At 59.3% G+C, this 24,327-nt stretch overlaps 1 protein-coding gene across 23 annotated transcripts in view; it reads left to right on the top strand.

Annotated features, from left to right (window-relative positions):
- Positions 1 to 24,327, top strand: part of TNS1 (tensin 1) — a 218,380-nt gene that overhangs the window by 75,036 nt on the left and 119,017 nt on the right. For 14 of the 23 annotated variants that reach the window (XM_046643901.1, XM_046643903.1, XM_046643902.1 and 11 more), the window contains one exon: positions 10,083 to 10,178. The exons of the other annotated variants lie outside the window; for them this stretch is intronic. In XM_046643901.1, coding sequence (XP_046499857.1) covers positions 10,083 to 10,178 — 96 coding nt within the window. The remainder of the gene's footprint in view (positions 1 to 10,082; positions 10,179 to 24,327) is intronic. 23 annotated transcript variants of the gene reach the window in all.

The raw sequence follows: 24,327 nt of genomic DNA on the forward strand, positions 1-24,327 counted from the left end.
CTCCTCCTCTGTATGATGGTGACAATCAGTCCCTGCCTGTTAGAGTTAAAATTAGAGAAAAAAATACTGTGCCTGGAACACGCTAGGAGCTCCATAAACGACAACATTTCATCACCATCGTCATCATCACCGTTGTCGTCGTGATTATGGAGCTCTGTCTGCCCTGCATCTCGCCTTGGCAGTCCCTCTCGGTCCAGAACCCCCAGGCAGGACGGGAGAACCCCAGCTTATTCCGCTTGTGGCATGGCGATGAGATAGAGGCCCAGAGAGGGCACAAGACTGGCCCAGGGTCATGGGGGAGCCAGTTGGAACCAGAAGGACCTAGCCCCCTGGCTCCTGGCAGCTCTTGCCACCACGCTGCAGGTCTGGCTCGTATTTCGGGGTGGCGGTGCCTTGCCAGGCTGGAAAGGTGAGGAGAGTCTGGCTGGGTTTCTCCTCCAGGCCAGCTGCTATGGACAGCCCGGGCCTGTGTGTCCACTATGTGGCTTCCTACAGGACTGAGTTCCCACTGCCTCCTCTAACTGCCCTCCTATGAGTCTTCTGCTTCTGAGCTCCCCTGGTCCTACCATGACTCTCAGGTGGAGAGGAGCCAGCCCCAAGGGGGCCAGGCCCTGGATGCTTGCTCCCTTGCCCTGTCCTGCCCAGGAGAGCTGGCCTTCTACCTCTGGACTGAAGTTCTCATACCTGGCTGGGCTGCTCCAGCCCCACCTTCTGCTCCCACTCTGGCCAGACGAGAGTGGAATTCCTAGGAAGCGCAGGGCCCATGTAGAGCTGGGCCCCCCACCTGCCCTCCCTCTGCCCCGCCAGCAGCCCCACATCCTCTCCCTCGGCCCTCTTTTGCCTCCCTGGAGCTCGCAGGTGCCAGGATGGCTGGCGCCCCCGGCATTGCTGGCCCGGGGTGTCGCCAGGAGTGTGGAGGTGGGAGCGGGCACTTTGGTGCCTGGGTACGGTGGGCAGGGGTGGACGGGGCAGGTGGGATCTGCCAGGATCCCTCAGCCTGGGCAGCCTGTGATTGTCCTGGGTGCCAGCCAGAGAAGACTTGTTTTTCACAACATCACCGACTGCCCGGAAGGAAAAGAAGAAACCAACAACAACAAAAACCACCGGCAAACTTTTTTTTCTTTTGGAATCTGCCATTAATGGCCGATTGGCTGTACATTATTAAACAGGCCGCTGGAGGTGTGCCAGGGAGGGAGCTGGGGCAAGACTCACAGCATGAACACCATGTTCCTAGGAAACAGGCCCCCGCGGGCTCCCTGGGGAGGAGCACCCAGAGCGGAGGGCTCCAGCGGCTGCTCCTCGCCCTGTCCCCTTCCCAGTCCAGCCTCTGTTCTGGTCATCTGGCGGAGAGCAGGACCGTGCTGCACCTGGACCCAAACATCCTTTATCCAGGCTCTGTGGGCCCTCCCCACCCGGGGCTGAACTGCTCTCTCCCTCCTCGTGGTTAAGTGACAGGCTCCGGCTGCCATCCCCGCACAGGTGGGGCGGCCCTCGCTCTTCTGGGGGCTCGCCTGGGCATTGCACTGGGAGTTGGACACCTGGTTCTAGGGTGACACTGGGACTCCCTATGTGGCCTCGCTGGGCCTCAGTTCCCACGTTGCTACGAGGATGGGATTGGGCCGGTTGGCTCAATTCTTGCGCACGTTTTGTGAGTCTTGGGGAGAGGCTGGGGGTTGGTACTCGGAGTGTGGAGTCCTTCTTGCCCCCTCCCTGGTCCCATCGGTGAGACTGGGAGCTGCGTCTCGAGCAAGCGCTGCTGGGAGGGGCTGGCCGTTGGTCCACGTGCATCTCTTTGGACAGTCCCTCTAGCCGCCTCGAAGCTGACCGAGTGAAGGTCAAAGGTCTGAAGGTGGCGTCCAGTGGGCGAACCGGCAGGGGGTCTGGAGGCGTTCGGGTGCCCGTTGTCTTGGTGAAGCCGGTGCTGCCCTGGGAGACCCGGATGAAAGCCTGACACGGGTGTGGTCCTGCTGCTGCTGGCATGGGGGGTCATCAGTTTGGGAGCTGGGTCGTCAGGACCCTCTCTGAAGCTCTTAGAGGCAATATGGCGCAGTGGCTAGTGTTCAAATGCGGCTCCTCCTGGCGCCACTGCCCCTGCGCTGTCTTAGGATTGTTGACTTTGGGCAAGTGGCCTCGCCTCCCCGTCTGATCTCCCCCACTGTACGGAGCTGGGTTAGAGGGACATCTTGTCTGGGGCTGCGGGCAGCAGGGAACGAGCTCACGCTTATCCCGGGGCCGCCCATCTGAAGTGTACACGAGCTGTTGGGATCCGAGCCATCCCTCCCTCCATGTCCTGTCCTGTCCCTTCCTGTCCCCCACCCCTCTCTGTGTGCGGTGTGCTCTTCTGCAGTGTCTCCTCCAGGCCACTGCCCCTTGAGGGCGGGCATTCCATCAGGCTGTGCTCATGTTTGCAAACAGCATTTGTTGAATGAATGAGTGAGTGACTGACTGACTGAATGAGGGGCCACTGGAAAAAAATCAGGGCCAGAGAAACCACTGAGCACCTGGAATGTGGAAAGGTCCAGAAACTGAGAAAGGACTGGACGTGTCCAGCCTGGAGGCGGCTGCGCTGGGGGACTGTGAGCCCCTGTGTGTGTGTGAGATTCTTGAATAAAGCTTTGAAGGGATCTGTTCTCCGAAGCGGTACCGGTACCGGGGGGTGCAGGTTCCAGTGGGTGGAGGGAGCAGCGCGGCATGGAGTGAGCTCTGAGGCGGAGGCTGGCTGGAGTCCCCGGCACAGCAGAGCCCGGCATGGTGCAGGATGTCCGCTAGCCGGGCCCTGCGGCCGCTGCCGCTCAGGCTGCTGCTTCAGGTGGAGGGGAGGACGGTGACGGCGGCGACGCCTCTGAACTTCAGCGTCCTCGTCTGTGAAGTGGGATTCACGATGGGCAGGACCCCTAAGGTTGAAGGGAGGGTTAAAGCGAGTCGACACCCACACAGCTCTCAGAACAGCACCCGGCCCAGGAAAGCTGTCTGAAAATTCGAGCATTTCTTAAACAGGGTCGAAGAGATAGACCGGAAGGAGAGATGGATGGTGACTCCGGGGTGGGGGCGTCCGGGGTGGGGGCGGCGATGGCGTCTCTCAAGGAGGAGGATGGGCGGGGGGGCGGCATATGCGCATGGAGGGCTGCTCTGTGCCAGACTCGGCACTCCGTGCTTAGAGTGGATAAGTAACTTGCCTGGGGTCACACAGCCAGTGAGTGGGGCGGTCTCCCCTGCACGCCTGGGCCTCGGTAGGGCGGGGACAGGTTTCTCTGATTCTCCTGCCCCGAGGGACAGCACCTCATTCCAAGGGGGCAAAGTGATCATTGTGGTCTAGAGGGGTGCACCCTGAGTCCTCAGGAGGGAAGTCTCCAGCTCTCGCCCACCCTAAAAGGCTCTATACCTAAAGACTACGAGGAGAGTGTACGAGCAGGGCGAGGGGACATTTTGGGCAGCCCACTGCCACGGGGCTCAGGGCAGGGAGACAGAGTCGGAAGAGGAACGCTGGAGGATGAGGTGGGATGTTAGGGAGAAGGGACGGTGAGATGTGGGTAGGGGAGGGGTGGGGGGAAGGAGGGTAGGTGCCCAAAGAGCGAGGAGGTGGGAGAGGCCGTGCAGGGGGTGACAGAGAGGAGGGAGAGGACCCAGGGATGGCGGGACCTCGGTTGTGGGCAGCTCCAGACTTCGGGAAGGGTGTCTGGCTGGGGTCAGTCCCCCAGGGCTACTGACAGTGGCCAGAGGGGAGTCTGGAGGGGAGGGAGGCCTGTTGACCAGCACGCGGGCCAGCCTGCGCCAGCCAAACGCCCAGCCGCCAGCCCGCTCGTCGCCTCCTCCAGCCTGGCCGCTGGCTTGGCTGAAGATCAGCTCCTGCTGGAGCCAGCACGCTCCCTTCATCAGCGCCCACAGCCTGGCCTTGTCGGGAGCTGGCCCGTCCTCAGCGGCTGCCCAGCCCCTGGCTGTTCCTGCCCTGTGGACATTCGGAGGTGAGTGGGAAGTGGTCCCAGGCTTCAAGGAGTTCACAGAGGAAGGGGCAGAGAGGCAAGGGAGGTGCATGTGGTCATTGGGGTTTGCCTGGCTCACTCTCCCAGGACAGATTTTCAGGTATTCGGTGATGCTTGTTGTGTCCTTTGTTTATCATTTGAAATAAAAATTGGGCCCAATTTCTTGAACCGTCCTTGCACTTTTATTCAACAAATATTTATTGAGTGTCTACTGCTGTCCTCCTCTGGATGCTCTTTGGTTTATAGAACACGGAAGAGAACTTGACATTTCTGATAGTGTGTGAGCAGCATGGAGTAGAGTATAACTCTCGCCTCCTTTGGTCTGGATTCTATACCTGTATTCGTGCAACCAAAAAGCACATATGCCGTTTGGGGGCAGCCATATCCTACTGTCAGCTACACTGAATTTCTGTTTTCACTAAATCTTAGACCTTTCCCTACATGAACTTTTACTAATTCAGTTTTTTTAAATGACTTTTGAACCTTTGTTGAGGACTTTACCCCAAGAGAAATGTTCCCTTGCTAATTTTGGTCTGTTTATAAAGTCAGTTTTGCATTTCGATTTGGTTCAGGGTCTTAGCTCTTCCTTCTGCTTTTTTTGCTTTGTGTACTTGCTAAGCCTCTGTTCTAAGTTTTCACCTAAGTTGCTGATAAGTGTGTTGGGCAAGCCAGGGCAGAGGACAGAGCCCTTTGGCAAGCCAGGAAGTTGACATTGATCTATTAATCAGCACCCCCCGGCTTGCTGGCTGGGAATCCGCTCAGCTTCTATCTTGTCTCTGGGCGCTCATGGCGATGCTGCCAACGCCTTCCTGAGATCCAGATAGTATAGGTCTGGGGGATTCCCCGCCCGCCTGCCCTGCAGCTCTGGGAGCCTTATAATATGGGCTTGGGATGGGGATCTGGCTCCGTGAGGGAGGAGGCTGGAGCGGAATCCCGCCCCGGAGCCCATGACATCCCGGTCCCTCCAGCCTTGAAATCGCGCTTCTCAGGTGACAGCCGTTTGGGTGCTGTGAACTGGTGCCGAAGGTGACCTGCCACCGAGGACCCACATCGGCCTAGAAACGTCTTCGAGGGGACCTTAGAGGTTGTCGGATCAGGAGGTGGAAGCCAGGAGGGACCGAGAGTGAGCTCTGGCCACCAAGGCATCAGTGGCTGAGCAGGGCTGGAACCCGAGGCCCTGACCCCCCGTCTGAGGCTCTTGGTGTCAGATCCAAGTGCCTGGAAACTGAGGCAGGCTCAGAGGAGGGAGGGGCTGCCAGCGTGTGTCTTGGGGACAAGCTGTTGGCAGGCTGTTTTCCCCATGCCTCCCTGCCCTTCTGACCCTCTGCCCTCTGAGTCTGGTGCAGATCTGAGAGTAGGAAGCTGGAATGTGGAAGGCTCAGTCTCCTCCCTGGGGGAGTGTGTGGCAAAGGGCCCCAGGAGGCTGGGTCCATCTCCGCACTTGGAGAGATGATGGGAATGCATGCAAATGAGATGCAAATAGGGGACCAGCGGTGAGAGGGGGTGCCCCCCCAAGTCTGGCCTGGGTGTTAAGGATGACAAATAGAAAAAGAAGCTGCCCGAGACCTGGGTTGTGGAGCCCAGTGTCAGGAAAGAAGGGAGGGAGAGGGGCTCTGGGGCAGCCGGGTGGGGTGTGGCTTCTGGATCAGCTCTGGGGGGAGCCCTGGTGAGGGGGGTTCCATGGGATGACCCTGAGATGAAAGCATCCTGGGGGATAGCCCATTCTCATCTCTAGCTGTGGGGGGTGGGAGGAGTGTGGTCAGATTTGGGAGGCTGCAGCCTAAATGCACAGACATTGAGCACATGCCCAGGGTGACCCCCCAGGGCCTGGCTCCCGGCCAGCTGAGTGATGGGCTCAGCAGGATTCTGAGGCCCAGGACCTCTCCTCTTGGCACCTGGGTGTGTGGCCCTGCCTTCCCTGTGGTGGAGAGGGAGGAAGAGAGTGGGGCCAGTGGTGCTAGAGGGGATAGCTTCAGCAACCCCCCCACAACCCCCACCACCCCGTTTCCCCATCCTAGGAAGATCCCTGCCTGCTGGATGTTTGTGGTCTCCTCTTAGCCCAGCTCAGAGGAGCTTTCCCTTAGTGGCTTAAGAACCCGGGAGTCTGGCCCCACAAGAGTAAGGGCATGTGACATGATGACCTCCGGAGGGAGCGCTGGGACCTGGAATCCCCAGTTGTGTCATCTGGTGACACGGCCTGGAGTGGAAGACCTGGACTCAAATTCTGTCTCTTTCATCAGCTGCTCTGTGATTTGGGGTACATCACTTAACTGCTCTGAGTCCATGTCCAAGACTGGGTCTTAAAGGCGGCCTGCATGGAAAAACACCTGGGAAAGGTTGGCTTAAATATTGGTTAAAATGAAAAGAGGGGAGAAATGAGAGCAGCTCTGGCTGACCCCTACCTCCACCTGGGGGGGCTGAGAAGCGGGGAAATCCCGATGCTGTGCTCTTGACCCATCTTTCTCTGGACTTTCTCTTCGCCTTTTCTCCTCTGTCTCTGTGTCCCTCTGTCCGCCTCTCGGTCACATCCCCTCCTCTCCCAATGGAAGTGCCTAAGTCAGCACCTGGCCCCACAGGCACACAGTTCATGGCCCTCTCTTCTCAATGGCCTCTCTGTGGCTGCCCCACCACCCCCAGCTCCAGCTCTTGCCTCCTCCTGGTCCGTTCTGACCCCGTCTTTGTCCCACTCTCTCTCCTCCTGGCTTTCCTGCCCTGTTTCTCCAGCTTCTGTCTTCTGTTAACAAGCATCCATTGAAGGCTCCCTGGATGCCAGGCACGCCCTGCTCCTTTCTCGCTCTGGGTCCCTCCTTGCCTCCCTGCTGCCGGCTCCTCTCCCTCCCGCCCCCTTCGGCCTCCCACCCTCCCTTCCCCCAGCTCCCCCGGGCTCCAACACTGGTATTATTCAGTTTTATGAGAACCCCCCCAGGCCTACCCCTGAAGGGACCAACCACAACTGGAACCAGATGTGCAGTCCTGCACTTGGGGATGGAGGGAGGGGAGGAGAGAGAAGGGCAGGGGCTGCTCAGGAGGGGGTGGGGTGGGGGGTGGGAAGGGGAAACCCTGGGAATCCTGAGTCTCCATTGGCTGGGAGGGGCGAGAAAAGGGGCTGAGCAGGCCTCTGTGGAAAGCAGTTCTCAGTGTGTGTGTGAGTGAGTGTGTGTGAGTGTGTGTGTGATGACGGGATGACCCTGGGGAAAGCCAGGGGTGGATGATGGCTGTGGGACAGCTCTTTGAAATAAAGGAGAAGGCTGCTCTTCTTCTTTGAAATCCTCTAGGTCTTGACTTCCTGTCTGTGTGGTTTCTAGAGACTTGCTGAACTCATGGTTTTGTGCCCAGGTGCCGAGCAGGGAGGCTGGGGAAGAGAGGGTGACGCTGGGGTGGGGCGTGGACCACGTCACCTCCAAAGGCTCCTTGACAGCAGCTGGAGGATAGGCTCCCAGAGCCCCCTGGGTCTGCACTGTCCTGGGCTGGGTGGGATGCACCCGGGACGTACTCATCAGCCTGATGGTCTCCATGTCTGAGCATAGTCAGTTTTTCTGTTTGCGATTACATAGCTTCAAAGATGAAAGTCTGCATACAATTGTCTTGGTACAGCCTTGTGCAGAATTAGCATTTAAAAGTGCCCTTTATTCAATTTTTAACCAATGATTCATCCATCCGTCCATCTCTCCATCCATCACTCCATCATTCACGTATTCATTCCACATTTATTGAGAATTTCCACTGTTGGCCTTGTGCTAGGCGCTGAACAAGGAAAGGGGAGGTAAAAGGATGCGTGCGGTTCTGTTCAACTCATGGGAGATGCAGAAATGCACCCAGCAGGTGTGTGACACTGCTTTAGTACATGAGCCAGAGGCTTTGGCGTCCAGAGGAGGGGACAGTGCTCACCAAATGCTGCTGTTGGAGAAGGACCACGGAGGGGCGGCCTTTGAACTGAGCCCTGACTGATGCTTTGGGAAGCTCAGACCTCCAGTGTCCCGCTGCAGAGCAGAGACTGGATGTGGCAGGCAGTTGGGAGGTAGGGACCATTTGATGTCAATCGGGATGACGGTGGTGGGGATTGGAAGGAGGAGATGGGGAGGATGGCATTTCTGCTGTTCTGTGACCCCGGAGGGGGAAGAGAGGTTCCACATTTACAGCGGACACCTCCCTCCGCCTCTGGAGGAGCCGAGATTGCTGAGCTGGAATCCTCTCGCTTCCCTCCGCTGACCAGGGCGGATCCAAGTCCCTGAGTGGCCCTCGGTCTGCAGGGGCAGGGGCGCAGGCGGGACAAAGCTGCTTGGAGTTGCCTTTGCCCTAGAGTTGGGGCCAGTGAGGGCTGGGCGGGGCTTCCCTGAGCAGTCCTTCAGTCTCCCTCGGTCCCTGGGGCCATGTCCTTCCCGGGTCTGGTCCGCAGCCCCAAGCTCGCAGACTGAGGCCGCTGGCACGGCTGGCAGGTTCTGAGCTGCTGGAGTTTGTGACTCTGGGAATCAGACTCTTCCCACCTGGGAAGGGCTGAGGTCATCTTGCTCTGGAGGCGGGGACTGTGGGGGGTGGGTGTGGGGGGAGGGGTGTGGGAGGGGTGGGGGGGGTGGGTACAGTGATGCTTCTGTCTCTGCCCTCCCCAGGTAGGGTCCTGCGAAGGTGCCCTTCCCCTCATCGTCAAGGGTTGTCACTGACGGTGGGGGGGACCAGTCCTCCAAGGTGCTGACCACCTCCTGTGACGCTGGCCCAGACGCCCCCAAATCTTTCCTGAGGCCATTTGTCTCTCCTGGGCCTCCCTGTCATTTTACCTCTTTGGAAAATTGACGCTTGGGGAAGGGTTGTGCTGAATTAATCAAATTAGTGAGTGTTAGAACTGAAAAAGATCTTGAAGACCTTTGGATCCAAACTCATGGTACAGCAGGGCAAACTGAGGCTCAGAGAGACCCAGGACTTTGCAGGAAGGCTGCCCGGATCGGGAAGGGCCTTGCAATCTCTGGAGGGCCTCGTGGTTGCGAGCTGGCCTCTGGAGCCAGCCCGTCTGGTCCGAGTCCCGCTCTGCACCCTGGTGGTCTTAGACAAGTCTCCTGACTCCTCCAGGGTCACTTTCTTCAGCTAAAATAACAAGGGTGACTCCAAGATTAAGTGAGAGACTTCTTTAAGTGCCTGCTATACAATGAGTGTGCAGCACGTGACCTTTCCCTTCCGCTCGAAATAATCCTGTCTGTGTCTTCACTTTCACCACGTGTATGGTACTCTGAACTTTTCAGATCACGTTTCCGCAATATTTTTAATTATAAGAAATTCAGTACATGTAGAAAAGTCGAAGGGACCGATGGCAAACTCCCTGGGCTCTACCGTGAGCGCTGTCCTATTTGCTGTATCCCATTTCTGTCCATCTGTCCATCCATCAATCCGTCTTGTTTTCTGATGCGTGTCAAAGAGAGTGGAGGCAGGCATTTCATAAGCAGGGCTCAGTTCAAGTCACTTTGGAATATATGGTCACACATGTCCCGACTCAGCCCAGAGAGATGAGCAGGCGTTGTCACCCCACATTTGATAGATAAGGAAAAAACAGGGTCGAAAGTGAGATTCTAGGGCTCCAGTCACAAAATGAGTTGGAAACAGTATAAAGCAGAGTGCTCTGCAAAAGTGGGGAGTTGCTATTTATTATTATTATTATTGTCTCACCGGATGTCCTTTCCAACCCAGCAGCCCTTGGGCCATTTCTCTGCAGCTGTGTCCCTTCCATGGGGTCCTGCCCCTTTTCCCCACAGGCCTTCCAGGCCCTCAGGCCTCTAGCTGTGGGGTCCTCAGGGAGGCCAGTGGCTAAGGAGGGGAGAGGCCACTCCTCTTGGCGTGCAGCCCCGGGCTGGGCTAGGTGCCCTGCCAGCCTGGCCCGGCAGGGAGCCAGGCGGGCATGAGGGCATGAGTGCCGCGGGGGCCGAGGCTTCAGGGGTTAAAGGAGGCGGTGGCCCTCCGGGAAGGAGGCGGTGCACACCGCCCGCCGGGGGGAGGGAGCCTGGCGAACTGCGCCCTCGCTCAGTCGCTCCCAGCGGTGGCCCTGGGACCAGTGCCGCTCCCTGCACCCGCTCCCTGCCTGGACACAAGGCTCACTTGCGCCCTCCTCTCTGACACTAGCTTCTTGCCAGCCACCGCCGCGGCCCCGTCACTGCCCACTGCCCCTGTCCTGGAGCCCAGACGCCCAGCCTGCCCAGTAGCTCCTCTGCCAGAAAGGTGAGTGTGTTGAGGGGGCTCTGTAGGGGCCTAGAGCCTACTGGGGCTGCTGGACTGTGGGCACTGATGCTGCCAGGACCACTGATGAGGGTGTAAATTGGGAGGGGGAGGTCAGCCTCCCTTGTCACCTGTCTGTGGCTAGGCTACCCCCGGAGGCCGCCCTGTCAGTCCCTCCCCTGCCTTCAGACATGTGCGGGGTTCTGGCAGGGATGTCTGAAGTGTGGTGTCCCTGCTCTGAGAGAGACCCGTCAGAAGGAGTTTTGTTTGTTGGAGCAGTTGCTGGTGTCAGTGGCTGCTTGAGACTGAGGCCGGCAGGGGCGAGTGGGGAGGGACGCACTGACCCAGAGGGGAGAGGTTGGGGCATTTTGTCTGCACGGCTCTCTCCTGGGAGGACCACGAGAGGGGTGCGGCATTTATTCCTCTTCGTTTCTTTCCCTGTCACCCGCTGGAGCTGCTCCTGGGCACCCTTCTCCCTGGGGCTCTGCTCCTCCCACCGCTCGTCTCCCAGAGGGCCAGGCTGCGGGAGGGTCTGGCAGGCCTGGAGAGGTTGGAGTTAAAGGCACTGTGCCCCTTGTTCTGCTTGGGTCCAGCTCCTTTGCCCATGGGCAGAGCCTGGCATGAGTGCCATGCCGCCCTCCCACAGCCGGCAGCTCCTGCTCCCTCCTCACCCCTCTGGGCAGGAATGGCTAATCCAGGTGGTTAATGAACAGACACACGCAGCTGCCTTCCACCCCCCTCTCCTTCCTCTCTCCCCACCCCTCGTCTCCTCCTCTGACCCTCTGGTGCCCTGCCTGCCTCCCCTTCCCAAGCTGGAGAGCCAACCTCGGTGGCTGTCCCCCAGCCCCCATTTCAGGACCAGGGCCAGGACTGCCTGCCCAGATGTTTCTAGGCTGGCCCTTGTCCTAGAAGAGGAACTGGGAGGGGGTGACAGAGAGGAGCCTGGTGTGCTCCCAAGCTGGATGTCCTGCGGGGGTGGGAGGGGTCAGGGGATGGGGGGCTGCTGCGCAGGGGAGGACAGGACCGGCCGTTGTGGGGTGAGGTCAGGAGGGGGAACTGGAAAACAGGTCCCAGAGTCTTTGGGGACAGGACTTCTCTTCTAGAAGCTCCAGCGCCCCTTCCAGGTGCCAGAGCCAAGCCAAGGGCGTCAGGAGGGTGTGTGGGGAGCTCTCTCTTTCCTAGAGTCTCTGCCGGGCCCCTTCCTGGAGCTGCCTGGGTGGGGTGGGGACCATTGTGGCTCAGACTTGGCCTTAAGTCGCTCCTGCCCCTGCCAGCTGGCGGCTGCTCCTGTCTCCCCACCCTCGCTTCCCACAGGACCTCAAAGCTGGCTACAGCTGAGGCACCCTCTGCCCCGACCCCCTGGCCCAGGCGTGTGGGAGGGAGGACCTGGACCTGGCTCTGGATGGGGGGCTGGGTGGGAGAGCTCTACATGGCATCAGTGCTGGGACCCCAGCTCAGGGTCGGCCTCGACTCTGCTGCCTACAGAGGGCAGGGAGCTGGAGACAGTGGGCTGGGGCCTGGGGTGGGGGTGGGGGGGGGGTCTCAGCCAGTGTCACAGGACCGCCAGAGCTGGGAGCCAGGACTTTGATCCAGAGGCGAGAATTCTTGAGTGGCGGAGGAGGCAACCTGGGAGCTTCTGCTTCCACATCCCTGGCCTTGAACCCTTCTGGCTCCCCTTCCTGGTCCCTCATCCCATACTTCATACTTCACTTCCCTCAGAGCCCCAGTTCAGAATCTCCCATGGGGGCTGCGGTGTCCGGAGTTATAAACAGGGAGCTGGTGGCCAGGTGCAGTGGCCTGGGGTGGGTGCAGATGGGTTCAGAGACGAGGTCACCGTTGGGTGACCCTCTTCTGGTTGCTCGTGGACTGCGGCCGAGGCCTTGGAGTCTGGGGACTCTCAGTGCTCTGTTTCTCCCGACGCAGGGGCAGGAGCAGGTGGACAGAATGGGTTCTCGGTGGTGGAGAGAGCTCGGCACGGGGTAACGAAGGGCTTCTTAACGAGCCCGGCAGTGAGCAGGAGTATGGGCTGCCTTGTAAGGAGTGAGCTTCCCGTCCTGGAGGGGGAGTTCAGACAGAGGCTGGACAACAGCTTAAGAGGATTCCTGAGCTGGGATGTGGTTACAAGGGATGACCTTGAAGGTCTCTTGGGATGCTGAGGTCCTGGGATTCTTGGAGTCCGGGAATTCTCTGACACCCGGGATGGGGGAGCAGGAAGGCGCTGGCCTCTGGCCTGGGGCGTGGGCACGGAGAGGACCTCCCCGCCAGTGTTTGGAGAGCGACAGCCTGACGCTCTGCCCTCGCACCCATTGCTCAACCGCCCACCGGGTCTGCCCAGCTGCTTCCTGCAAAAATTCGGAGTTTCTTCCGATTCCTCTTGTCCACTCCCTGCCTGGCCCTACCATTAACCCCACAAGGGCTGGAGCAGACGTGGGCTGCGTGGCGTGGTGTGGGGACAGAAGCACCACAGACCTCGCCCCTGGGCCGCTGCAGTCAGAGCCCGTTTCCTGGCTGAGGGGCTGCTTTGGGGTCAGTGGGCGAGGAGGGGGACGCGTTGAGGCTGGGCAGTTCAAGCCCCTGCCCAGTTTGGCCCCCAAAGGGGCCTCCCCAACCGGCCTGGAGTTGGTGACAGAGGAGCAGTGCCAAGACTGAGATGCAGAGAAGCCCAGGGGCGCTTTCCTCTGAGCCTCAGTTTCCAAATGGAAAGTAACATTAAGTCGTCAGGGCAGCTAGAAGTGGGTTGTGTAACTAGTGGGTGGGAGGGGTGGGTATGAGAGGGAGGGCGTTGGTCTTGAGGGCCTCTCAGGAGGAGTGTGGGAGGAGCAGGTCACCCCCTCCCCCACCACCTCTCCAGACCTGTTCTCCAGGTGGGGTGGCCTGAGAGGCCAGGTGAGGCGGGGTGGGGGTGGGGGTGGGGGCAAAGGTTTCTGCACCCCAAACCCTGGGAGGCTGGGGCTTCCCATGGTGCTGGTCAAGGTGGGCTTCTGGGGTGGGCTCAGGAGCCACGCTGGGCCTCCTGCCCCAGCCCTGCTCTCCCTATGGGTGGATGCCCTGTGACCCCTTTTCCCTCAGTGGAGAGGGTGAAGGAGTGGGGTCTGAGGTCACCCCGAGTCAGCCCCTGCCTCCCATCAGGGCAGCCCCTCGCGCAGTCCTGGCTCCATCTGAGGGTGAAGTCCTTTCTGATGTCTAACTTCGGTCCCTTATCTCGGGCCCGGGACTAGCTGCATGATTAGGATGCTCTTTCTTCTGGCCTGGCAGAGACCGGGCGAGAGGGGCAGGAAGGTGACATGCTGAGGCCCCAGAGCCCGGAGAAGTCGGGACGGAGCTGGGGTCCCGGCAAGGGCTTGAAGTGCAGGCGCTTCTGGCTCCTTAGCTTATTTCTGGGGCCGCGAGTCTCTTTCACTCCAGAAGGGGAAACTGAGGCCTGGTGTGGGATGTGTATTGGAGAGGGGCAGAGCAAAGCCCTCCCACTGACCAGACCCTGGAAAAGCAGGTCAGAAATGGGTGTGGTGCTGGGGGAGGGAGAGAGTGGTTTTGGGAGACTGGAGGGACTTTTGTCCCCAGTGCTGTCCCCCACGGCCCTGGCTCGCAACTTCAAAGCTGTTAGGCGTGCAGAGCAGTGGGCACCAGCGAGCTGGAACAGGGCTGCCAGCCCTGTGGGCCAGGCCCGGCTCCCCAGTGCCCCTTCCATTATGCACGGTCACACCCTGCCCTCCCTCCTTCCTTCTCTCCAATTGCCTGAAGCACTTTCCCACCCAAGGACGGAGCCGCAGGAGGTGCGCCTGGGTCCCTGCCTGCCTCTGCCCAGGTTGGTGGCCTGGGCCGTCTTCCTACCTGTCCGCTCCTTCGTTTCCCTCGGGAAGGGCGGCTGGGCTCGGAGTTGGAGCTTGGTGGAGTAGGGGTGGTAGGGGGGCAGGAGCCGGTCCCTGGCGCTGCCTCCCCAGGGCTAGTCTGGGCTCTGTCATCCCTGCCTTTTTAGGGCTGGAAGCCTGTAGCTCAGGCCTGGGTGTCTCGGGAGGCAGGAGGGACTGGCCCAGAAGGGCGGGGTTCCAGGGAGCTGATGGGGCGTGAGGGGTTACAGGAGTGACTGAGTGGAATCCTAGCCCTCTGCCACCATGGGGGGTCCAGTCCCGGGTCCAGGTCCCCCAGAACCTTCCTAGGCCTTCTCCAGCAGAGATATGGGACCCCTCAGTTTTCCAGGCCCTGGCAAGCTTCCCGTGTGCTCACCTGTCTTCTGGCTGGATTACAAACTCCTTGAGGGCGCGCCTGTTCCCTTCCCCTCCCTGCTGATCCTTGCTGTGCCTGCAGGGTGCTGCTAAGCCGAACTGACTGACTTAGGAGGGACAGAGTGGGGACGGTTTTGACGGGGCCTGGGGAGGATTGCTAGAACTAGAAACAGAGCTGTCTTCACTGAGAGGTCTATAGAGTGAGGCAGAACATGTGACTCTGGAGCCTGAGGCTCAACTCAGGATGTTTACTAGCTGTGTGGCCTTGGCAAGTGACTGGACCTCTCTGAGCCTCCGTTTCCTCAGCTGGGAAGTGGGAGAATACTGGTACCTGCTTCCTGATGTGGTTGTGAGGATCAGATGAGTTAGTTTGTTTAAAGCGCCTTGAACCGACCGTGCCTGGCACATAGTCGGTGCTCCGTAAATGTTAGTAATTGTTATTATTGGTGATGATGGCGGTGGTGGCCTTCTTCCAGCGGTCTGACTCTGGGTTGACCCTTTTCTCTCTTATCTTGTTGTTCCATCCCTAAGGGTTATAGGAGGGTTATAGGGTCAGAGAGTGGAGGAGACGGTGGCGTCACTTTCTCTCGAGGGGTCCTGGCATCAAAGCCCAGAGAAGAGACTCCGCCAGTGTGCCCGTCTCTCTGATGGGGGTTCGTCTGCCCAGGGAGCCGATGTGGATGTGTGTTTCTGGAGGACTCAGAGAGAGTTGCCATCACTGTAAACAAGATGCGTTATTGTAAACCAGTCCGAGCTCCCCTTCTGGGATCCCATCCCACCCCTTGATGAGAGTCCCTGAGTCGGAGACTCCCAGGCCTGGCAGGCTGCTCTTGACCGCAGGCTGTGCCCATAGGGGTGGCCTCCGTGTTTTAAGGTGGGATCCCCAAAGAAGTGTCTTGTACCCTCTCAATCTCTCTGAAGTCTAACCTGCATCCCTCTTGCTGCAACTTCAGTTCAGCCCCTTGTTGGTAGGAGGTGGGGAGACCTCTGCCCAGCCCTTCCTGTGGGCCGTATAGAGGGAGCTTTGAACCCGTGATAGGGGCCTCCTGGCCACACTCGCTCTCCATCCCAGGCCTCTGCTCTCTGCGGTCTCCGCTTTCCAGTGCCCCTGACATTCCTCATTAGCAGAGGTCAGCCCTCGGGCCTGCCAAGCTGCGCTCTCCACCTAGCCCTGGTTCCCACCCAGGGAGCCTGGGTGGCTCTGGGTCGGAGGTGAGCTCCATTTCCGGACCCCTGGCCCGCCCAGTTGCAGCTGCAAAAGGCATTAAGCTGTTTTTGGGAGAAAGAATGGGCCTGGGTTAATGATGATGACAGCTGGGGAGGGTTCCTGAGCTTGCCCAGCCCCACCTCGCTTCCCCTCCTCACTCTACCCCATTTCTAGGCCAGAGGAGGGGCTCACATTTGACCCTTGACCTTGACCAGAGGAGAGCAATCAACAGGTCTACAACAGCCCTTCACTGGGAGCAGTCTTTAGGTTCAGCTCTGGGCTTGAGGACAGGGTCGGGGTGGAGGGCTTTGAGGGAAGCGTCAGAGAGGGCGTCCGCCCTGGGGTTCCTGTGGCCAGGGCTGGGGAGAGAGTGTGCCTGTTCTGTCCCTGGACTCTGGATGAGTCCCTCCCTCGCTGGCCTCAGTGTCCTCACCTGTGAGTCAAAGGGCTGCAGAGGTGCTGGGCTGGAGGAGCCACACCCCTCTCCCCGGACACCCCACTCCCTCCCCAACACACCCATCCCCCCCCCACCCCTCCCGTGTCCCTCCCAGGCTGTGAACTTCACCTTGGATTGACCTTGCTTCACTCCCCGCCCCACCCCCACCTCTGGCGGTGGCTGGCAGGAAGTCCTGCTGATTAGCGCCCTAATCACCAGCTGAGACTCCCAGAAACCACTGAGCTAGTTCAGCAGAGAGGGGCAGTGGGGTCAGGAAGGGGGGTGGGCACGGGGAGAAGCCCCCACCCAGGGACTGGAGCTGGGGCATGGGGCTGTGACAAGGGGCACCTGACATCTGCTTGGGGTTGGGGGTCCGCTCATCGGGCCAGGGGCGGTGCCTGGGCACCTGCTGTGCAGGCTGTGTGACCGCTGCTGAGTCCAGATGGGTACACAGTCTCCTGACTATTCACTTAAAAGCCTTTTGGGGCATCAACCATAGGCCAGGCAAGGTACCAGGGGTCTGGGGTTGGACGATCTAGGGGGAGACAGAGGGGAGCAGCCAGGGGCTTTCTGCAAAGTGCAGGGGGACGTCAAGCAGGAGGCAGGGTGCACAAGCTGGTGGAGTGGAGAAAGCTTTGCAGGGGAGGTGCCATTTGCGATGGGTTTGAAGGTTGAGGAGGAGTTCTGCAGGAGGGAAAAGGGACAAAGACTTCTGCAGGCCGGGGGAGGGGGGAGGCCTGCACCCGGGCACGGTGACATGCGCTCAGGATGGATAAAATAACGGCTCCAGCCCTGGGTGAGAGTCCGACAGACTCGAGGGTCCCTCCTAGCTGTGCTGCTTGCTAGCTGTGTGACCTCGGGCCGAGCCTCAGTGTCTGCATCTGTAATGGGGTTGATGTTCCCACCTTATGGAGTCATGGTGGGGAAGAGATGAGACCTTGTTTGTGCAGTGCTCAGCCCAGTGCCCGGGACAAAGGTAGCCCACAGTAAGGGGCGTGTGTGGGAAAGGCTGGCTTTGGGGGAGCCTGGAGCTATTGCTTGGGGGATTTTCTGGGCCAGGTTAAAGAGGGGAGTGGCAGAGAGCTTCAGCAGGGGAGAGCTGTGATGAGTATGTTCTTTAGGAGGGTGATTTGGGCAGCTGTGGAGGCTGTGGTGGGCCAGGGAGACCTGGGGACAGCCCACACCCAGGGCCCCTGGAGTGTGTGTGCAAATTCCACAGCCCCGGGCTGGGAAGTCTTCTCCCGAGTCACTTCATCTCTCTGGGTTTCCTTCCCACTTGCTGTCCTCCTCTCTCGGATCGGGAGGCCAAGGAGGCCCTGAAATCTCCTTCCTGGGAGATCTCTCAGGCCAGAGGAGAGCCCTCAGTGGGGAGGCCTCACACGGGAGGCTAGAATGGTCTGCTGCAGCAGGTGGGAGTGAGGGCAGCCCGTGGGCAGCTCGCATTTCTAAGGAATCAAGAGGCTTCTCTCGGGGGCCTCCTTCACCATCTGGTACGCAATTGGCCCTCACTGTTTGTTGAATGAATGAATGACCAGGAGTGTCCCCTAGGCAGGGTGGAGGAGCCTGCCTGCTCGGAGGCGGCAGGTGCCGGCCTGACTGGAGGTGGCCCGGTGAGTGTCTGGACGGGGGCGGCCAGTCCAGAGCTCAAAGGAAGGTGGGGTGTCGGAAGGCCAGGTGGCTGGTCTGTCGCAGGTGCTCAGTGATTGCGTGGATCAGGGAGAGGTTTCAGGAGCTTTAACCTCCTGGAGCAGTTCCTGTCACCAGGCAGTGTGGCCTGGGCGTCCAGGTCACACACTGGGTGGCCACACTGCCTGGGTCTGAGTCCTGTCCCCACTCCACAGGCTTTGTGGCCATGGATGACTTCCCTGATCTGCCAGTGCTTCAGCTTGCTTGCTCACCTGTAAAATGTGGGGAGCAAATAGAACTGAGTCCAGTGCGAGGACGTGCTGTGTGACCCTTGGTTGTCATCGCTGTTCTTGTCATTGCTCTGGTTGGTGCAGGGGAGAGAGGGGCAGGGGCTTCTCGGCAGGGGTGAATGCAGCTGCCCAGAGGGAGGTGGGGGAGTGCGAGAGATAGAGGAGGCCCCTCTGGAGGCCTCCAGGAATCGGTGGGGCCTTAGGAGCTGCCTCCGACACCACTCGGGGGCTGTGCCTCTGAGCGTGGGAGCGGAGGGGAGGCCAGGCTGGATTCCAGGCTGGAGCCCTGGGGGAGCAGGGCCAGCGAGAGCGGGGCGAGGGTGGGGGGAGCAGAGGTGAGCGGTGGGGAGGCCGGGACTCTCCCAAGTCCCCTGCTGGGACCCCAGGAATGCCTTCCATCATCTCTCGCCAGAGGGCCTGGCCTTTCAGCTCCAGGGCCTCCGGAAGGCCTGTGGTTCGTCTCCCTGCTTCCCGGGCAGACTGTTCCTGATGGCTCTTCACTGTTAGGAAGTGATTCTCTACACTGACCGCCGTCTGGCTGCCACTCCTTCCTTCCCTCTTCATCTTGTGTTCAGATCTCGCATCTCCAGAGTCGTGGGATAAGCTTCGCTTTGCAACAGGAGGGAGTGAGGGTAGACTTCAGGGGCCTCCCCGGACTCAGGCATGGGAAGGAGCTATGCAGTGCAGTGGAGGGAGTGGTGCGGGGGGTCCTGTGGCCTGTTTCTAGCCCTCTTTGGCACTGTGTGACCTTGGGCAAATGCCTCCTGGTCTCTGGGCTTCGGTTTCCTCATTTGCGAGATGAGCGGTTGGAGTAGGGGCGTTGTCTCTTTGTAACCAGTGCTGAAGTGCGGCGCGTCCATGATCCTTCTGAACAGAGAGGCTCCTCCTCTTGGGGCTGTTGGGAGAGCCATCCAGCTTGGAGGTGGGGGCCCTTGGGAGTCCTAGGCATCTGCTGGGAAGCCAGCTGAGATGCTGGGAAGGTCCCTTCCAGCCCTGGGGTTGGACCGGTCTTTGCCTGGTGACCACTCCTCCAGGCAGCTCCATTTCTTGGAACAGAGCAGAGGGCAACAGCTGGTCAGGGTGGAGAGGGCCAGAGTCCCTGGCTCTCTGTCCTAGTGACTCAGGTGGGATGCGCTGGCAGGATTGGAGCTTGCAAAGCGAGGGAGGGGACCGTACAGATCTGTGGCTCCCTCTTGGCCACTTTCAGGGAGCAGAACGGGAGTGAGTGAGGTACTGGGGGAGTGGGGCGCAGAGGAGAGTGAGTAACAGTTGTGAGTAATAGCCCAGTGTCTCTGCTGGGCAGGTGGCTCCTAGACTGTGCACAGCTGTCTGGGGCTCCGGAAATGCTCCACGGAGGCCCAGCCACTGAGTCACTGCAGCCTGAGCTCTGCTGTCCCTGCCATCCTTAGGAGCTGGGGGTCCAGGCCGCATGCCCCTTGGCCTCTCTGTGCCCCGCCGCATCAGCCCCTCCCACCATCTATACCTCCACACCCCTCGGCCCCATCGCTCCCCAAACTGGCAGGCGTATAGATTTGGCCGTCCGGCCGTCCTGGGTTTGAGTCCCAGCTCAGCTGCTCACAGCTGTGTGACTTTGGGCAACTTACTTTTTTCTCGCTGAGTTTCAGTGGCCCCATATGGAAGAAGGGAGCGTTGCCTGTTGTGTGTGTGGTTGAAAGGGTTAAATATGGGACTGTGTCCGATGTAGACAGCGCATCCTAGGTATTCCCAGAATATGGCTGTCCCACAAGCCCTAAACTCTGTTTTCCTCCTCCTTACCACCTCCACCCCTAACATTCCTGCTCCCATGTCTTCATCCCGTAATCTTTAGGATGTGTATCCTCCCATCAGGTCCACCCCGTAGGCTGTGCACTTGCCCTCCTGTTTCTGGCACCTCCCACCCCGCTTCCCTCACTGTGCCTTTCCCCTCACCTGCTCTTCCAGAAGGATGGGCAGGGCTCAGGAGGGGCAGACGAGTCCAAGGGGAATTTGTCACCTGCCTGGCCGCCATGGGTCCTGTGGGCACTTTGAAAGAACACCCTCAGAGATCTGGGTGAGCATCTGGATCGCACCCCCACCTCCCAGTCTGCCCGCACGGGTCCTGTCCTCTCCTGTTTCCTGAAATCAGCTGCGTTCAGGGCCATGCAGACTGCCCCTGCCAGGGGGTGTGTTGGCCGTGCTGCTGTGTTCCTGTCGGTGCCGCTCTGCTGGGGTGGGGCTGGGAGCACCAGGGAGTGACTTTGCATCTGGACCTGGCAGTGGTCCTGCCTGTGCGCTCTGTGTGTGCCTCGGGGCGTCTGAGCCGTGTGTGCACCTCCGCGGTGTCTCTGGGTCACCGGGGCTGTATGTGATGTGAGCTCTCTCTCCTGTCTGTTTAAAATCTGCCTGTGTTTTCCGAGCCAGATGGAGCCAGGTCTTCCGCCGCCCTTCCCCCCCCCACCCTCGGACCTGGTTTCAGATGCGTGCATCTTGGAGGTCCTCCCGGGGAACCAGGAAACATTGCAGGGGGGTGGATATGCGTCAGATGGAGCCGAACAATGCCAGTGACAGCCAGGCCTCCGCTGGCCTTCAGTGCTGGCGTTGCTTCAAGTCTCTGCTGCCGCTAATTGGGAGCGAGAGGGGCCTTCCTGCGACTGGGCCACAGATGGATTTAAAGGAGCAGCATGGACTGGGCTGTCCTGCGCTGGAGACCTCCTGCTTCCGGGGCTCCTGGCGCAGTCCGTCAGAGCGGATGGGGTTCTAGAACACCAGCCCTTGATGTGCACTGATGGTGTGGCGCTGTTGCAAGGACGGCTCCTGTCGCAGCCCTCCACGGCCCAGGAGTTGTCCACACGAGTGAATTTTCAGATCACTGAAGCTTAGGCCATGGAGGAGTCAGAAAGTGCAGGGAAAAAACGTGGAGTTTTTGGATGGGACTCTTTTGCTTTGGATTATGCCATTCCAAGCGCTAACTTCAGCTCGCCGGGACCTTAGCTCTCGCCTGCCTCTTCTTGTTCTGTGATTGCTCCTCAGTTTCTTCCTCTGTGGAACGGGATAAGAAGAGAACCTACCTCAGGGTGGAAGTGATGATTAGCTGAGTTGAGACACAGAAAAGGCTTAGAAGGGGGCCCGACCCGTCGTATGCACGTCGCGGGTCACTGCTCTGCGAGAGAAGACGCTTGGGCACCCAGAGGGGCAGTCACTGCATCCTCTCGAGCAGAAGGAGCCGACGCTCCCCACGCAGGTGCTGTTCCAGGCGTTTTTACTTGTGTCAACTCAGTCAGCTTTATTTGTGCTCCAACCACTCTGCAAAGTAGGTCTCCTTACCCCCATTTTACAGATGAAGAAACAGACTCAGGGACATCCGATAAGGTGGTCTATGGCAAACTGGTATTTGAACCGTGCCTGACGTTCTCTGTCTCTCCTCTTGCCCTTTGGTTGGAAACTCATGGCCTCTTGGTGTCTCCAGGAATTTGGAAATACGGATCCATCAACAGAAGGTGTAATGGTCTTTCAGAACCTGCTCCTAGCTCCCAGATTTGGTTAGATTCAGAACGGTTTGGAGTCTGGCGATGTGACAAAAAGACCTTTCAGGGTCCAGGGAACACAAAGGCCACAGATGGGCTTTGAGGATTTGGGATTTTCTCCTGGGTCATATGGGGTGGGGTGTGCTTTTTGCCTTGTTCTTTCTTTGGGCAAGCCTTTGATCTGTAAGAAAGGAGGTAGGTGGACACGGGCAAGGACTTCCTCCTCGGCAGCAGCACAGGGCAGCTTAGGAGCCTGGAGAACTGACAAAAGTTTAAGGCATTTCTTCAAATCTGAGATGTCTCGGTTTTACCTTTTAATGTTTCTGAAATTGGAATGCATCTTACAATTGAAGTGTGCATTTCGGGTAGCATTTTTCCTCCTCAGAAGCTGCTTCCAATGGATGGAGCCTCAGGCAGTCAATGGCATCTTTTTTGAGGAAGATCAGCCCTGAGTTAACATCCGCCGCCAGTCTTCCTCCTTTTGCTGAGCAGGACTGGCCCTGAGCTAACATCCGTGCCCATCTTCCTCTATTTTATATGTGGACACCTGCCACAGCATGGTTTGATGAGTGGTGTTAAGGTCTGTGCCTGGGATCCGAACCTGCAAACCCAGGGCCACAGAAGTGGAGTGCACAAACTTAACTACTTTACCACCGGGCCGGCCGCCATCAATGGCATCTTTGAGATAGGAAGCAGGGCAGGAAACCCTTGCTGTTGGCAAGGGCACCCTGCCAGTGTGGATGGAGGGGCCTGTCGGCCGTTGTCCTGGCCCATGAGCAGACTCTGGTCTAGTTGAAGAAAGCGAGGGGACCCTCTGATGTTTCTGTGGGTTCGAGTGTGGCCCCCAGCCCTGGAACTCTCAATCTGGGGCCTGGCTCAGCCCCGTCCTCTCCCACATCCTCCCCCTGGCCTCCGCTGCGGCGTCCTGGCTGCTGGCTGCTCCTCAGCAGTTCTGGAGCCCTCTGCCTTCTTGGGTTTCCCCCCTGCTCTTAGATTTTTTTTCCCATGCATCCTTCCTGCCTTACTGTTCTAGCACAACTTAGGGTCAAAGACTTTTGTCCCTTAAAGTTCTCATCTAGGGACAGAAACTCTTGGTGGGGAGTGAGGGGGTGGGGTGGGCAGGCTCCCTCTGGGTGTAATTTCTGGAAAAACAGATGGACTTGAATCTCAGGGAAATAATAGCCCTCTTCATACCATTATAGCAGCCGCTGGGCTCTTTTATAATTCTCTGTTTACATGCCTGTCTCCTTCGCTGGGCCATGAGGTCCCACCACCCGGGCCCGGTCATCTTGTTCATCTCTGTCTCCGTGGCTGGGAACCTGGCACCGAGGGGCCCTCAGCCAGTGCTGAGCGGATGCAGGGTCCTGCTTCTCATCCTCCTCCCTCCCCCGGCCCCTGGTCCCACTAGAACCTTGACCACAGACCACAGCCCTTTCCTTCACCAGATTCTTCTAGGAACTTCCTAGAGGCTGTGTTTTCTGTGCTGCAGGCGGTGTCACTCCCCCCGCTGCTTCAGAACAATGGCCCTTCTCCAGGTGGGAAGAACGATGGGCTGCCCCCTGCTCCTTGGGCCTCAGGAGGAGGCAGCCCTCAGTCTGCATGTCCAGCCGCCTGGTCAGTGCCTCTACCTATATAAGGGAGGCCCTGCTTCCTCCGCGTCCCCCAGGCCGGGCCACGCAGCCGTGCCTGACTTCTCCGTCGTCTTAGGTCCCTTTGGAGCTCTCTCGGTAACCTCTCTCCCCAGCTCAGAACCTCTTCTTAGTTTGTTGGCAGTCACCTATTCCAGGCTGGACTCTTGGCCTGCGGCCCTGCCCCTCGCCCGTGCCCTCTCTCATTGGCCCTGGACGTTTGCTGTGGCCCAGCCCTCCAGGCCGTGCACAGGGTGGCCGTGAATCGCCTCTCTGTGCTGTTTTCTCCGTTTTGCTATGTGCACCCAGCCGACTGCTCTGTTCTCTGTTCTCCTACCCTTGACATCTTCCCCACCCCCCACCTCAGGGGCTGTGCCCTCCAGGAAACCTTCTTGTGCCCTGAACTGGGCAAGGGGGTGTGGTCCTGGGCGGAGCGGGGGCTTGGGGTGCCGCCAGAGTGCAACTCTGGTTCCATTCCTTCCTGGTGGTGACCTTGGGCTGGGTGTGTGACCTCGGAGCCTCATTTCCTCATCTGTAGAATGGGCTGATAATCCTACCTCCGAGCGTACGATAGGGAACAAAAGCGACTCTGAAAATGGAGGCAGGGCTTTGGGGCTGAGAGGTGAGAAATGGGACCGAGAAGAGAGCCACAGCCAGGTCCCACGGGGCTGTGAGGACACAGAAGGGCTTTGGACTTGCTCCCGTGGAGCTGGGAGCGTGGAAGGACGTCAGATGGAGGAGTGACACGACGGGAGGTGCGTTTTGGAAGGAGCCACTGGCTGCAGAGTGGAGAGCAAGTTCGAAGGCCGCGGCGGAGCACGGGGAGGCGCACCAGGAGGCCATTGCAGTCACCTCTGTGATGAAGGGCCCTGGCTGGACGGGTGGCTAGGAGAGACGTTAGAAGGAGGAATTGTCCAGGCCTGGGCTGGGGGTGGGATGGGAAGGAAGAGTCAGCTTTGGGTGGCGGGGGAGCGGGGAGTGGGGTGTCAGTGGCTGAGCTGGGGAGCCCAGGAGGAGGTGGGGTGGGGCGGGCTCTGCGTCCAGGATGCTGCCCCGTGTCAAGCCCTGGGCCCAGCCTGTCTCCTCATCCCTGCTGGTGCTCCCCCGTGGCCCCGCGAGCCCCACCCTTGTCTTGTGGCTGTTGCCCGGCCCCTCTCTGACCCCTGGCTTGCTCCCAGGGCCTGGCACATAGTAGGCGCTTGGTGTGGGTTTGCTGAACTCAGCTTCTGTGATTCTCCA

This window comes from Equus quagga, chromosome 17, assembly GCF_021613505.1.
Source record: "Equus quagga isolate Etosha38 chromosome 17, UCLA_HA_Equagga_1.0, whole genome shotgun sequence".
NCBI lineage: Eukaryota > Metazoa > Chordata > Mammalia > Perissodactyla > Equidae > Equus > Equus quagga.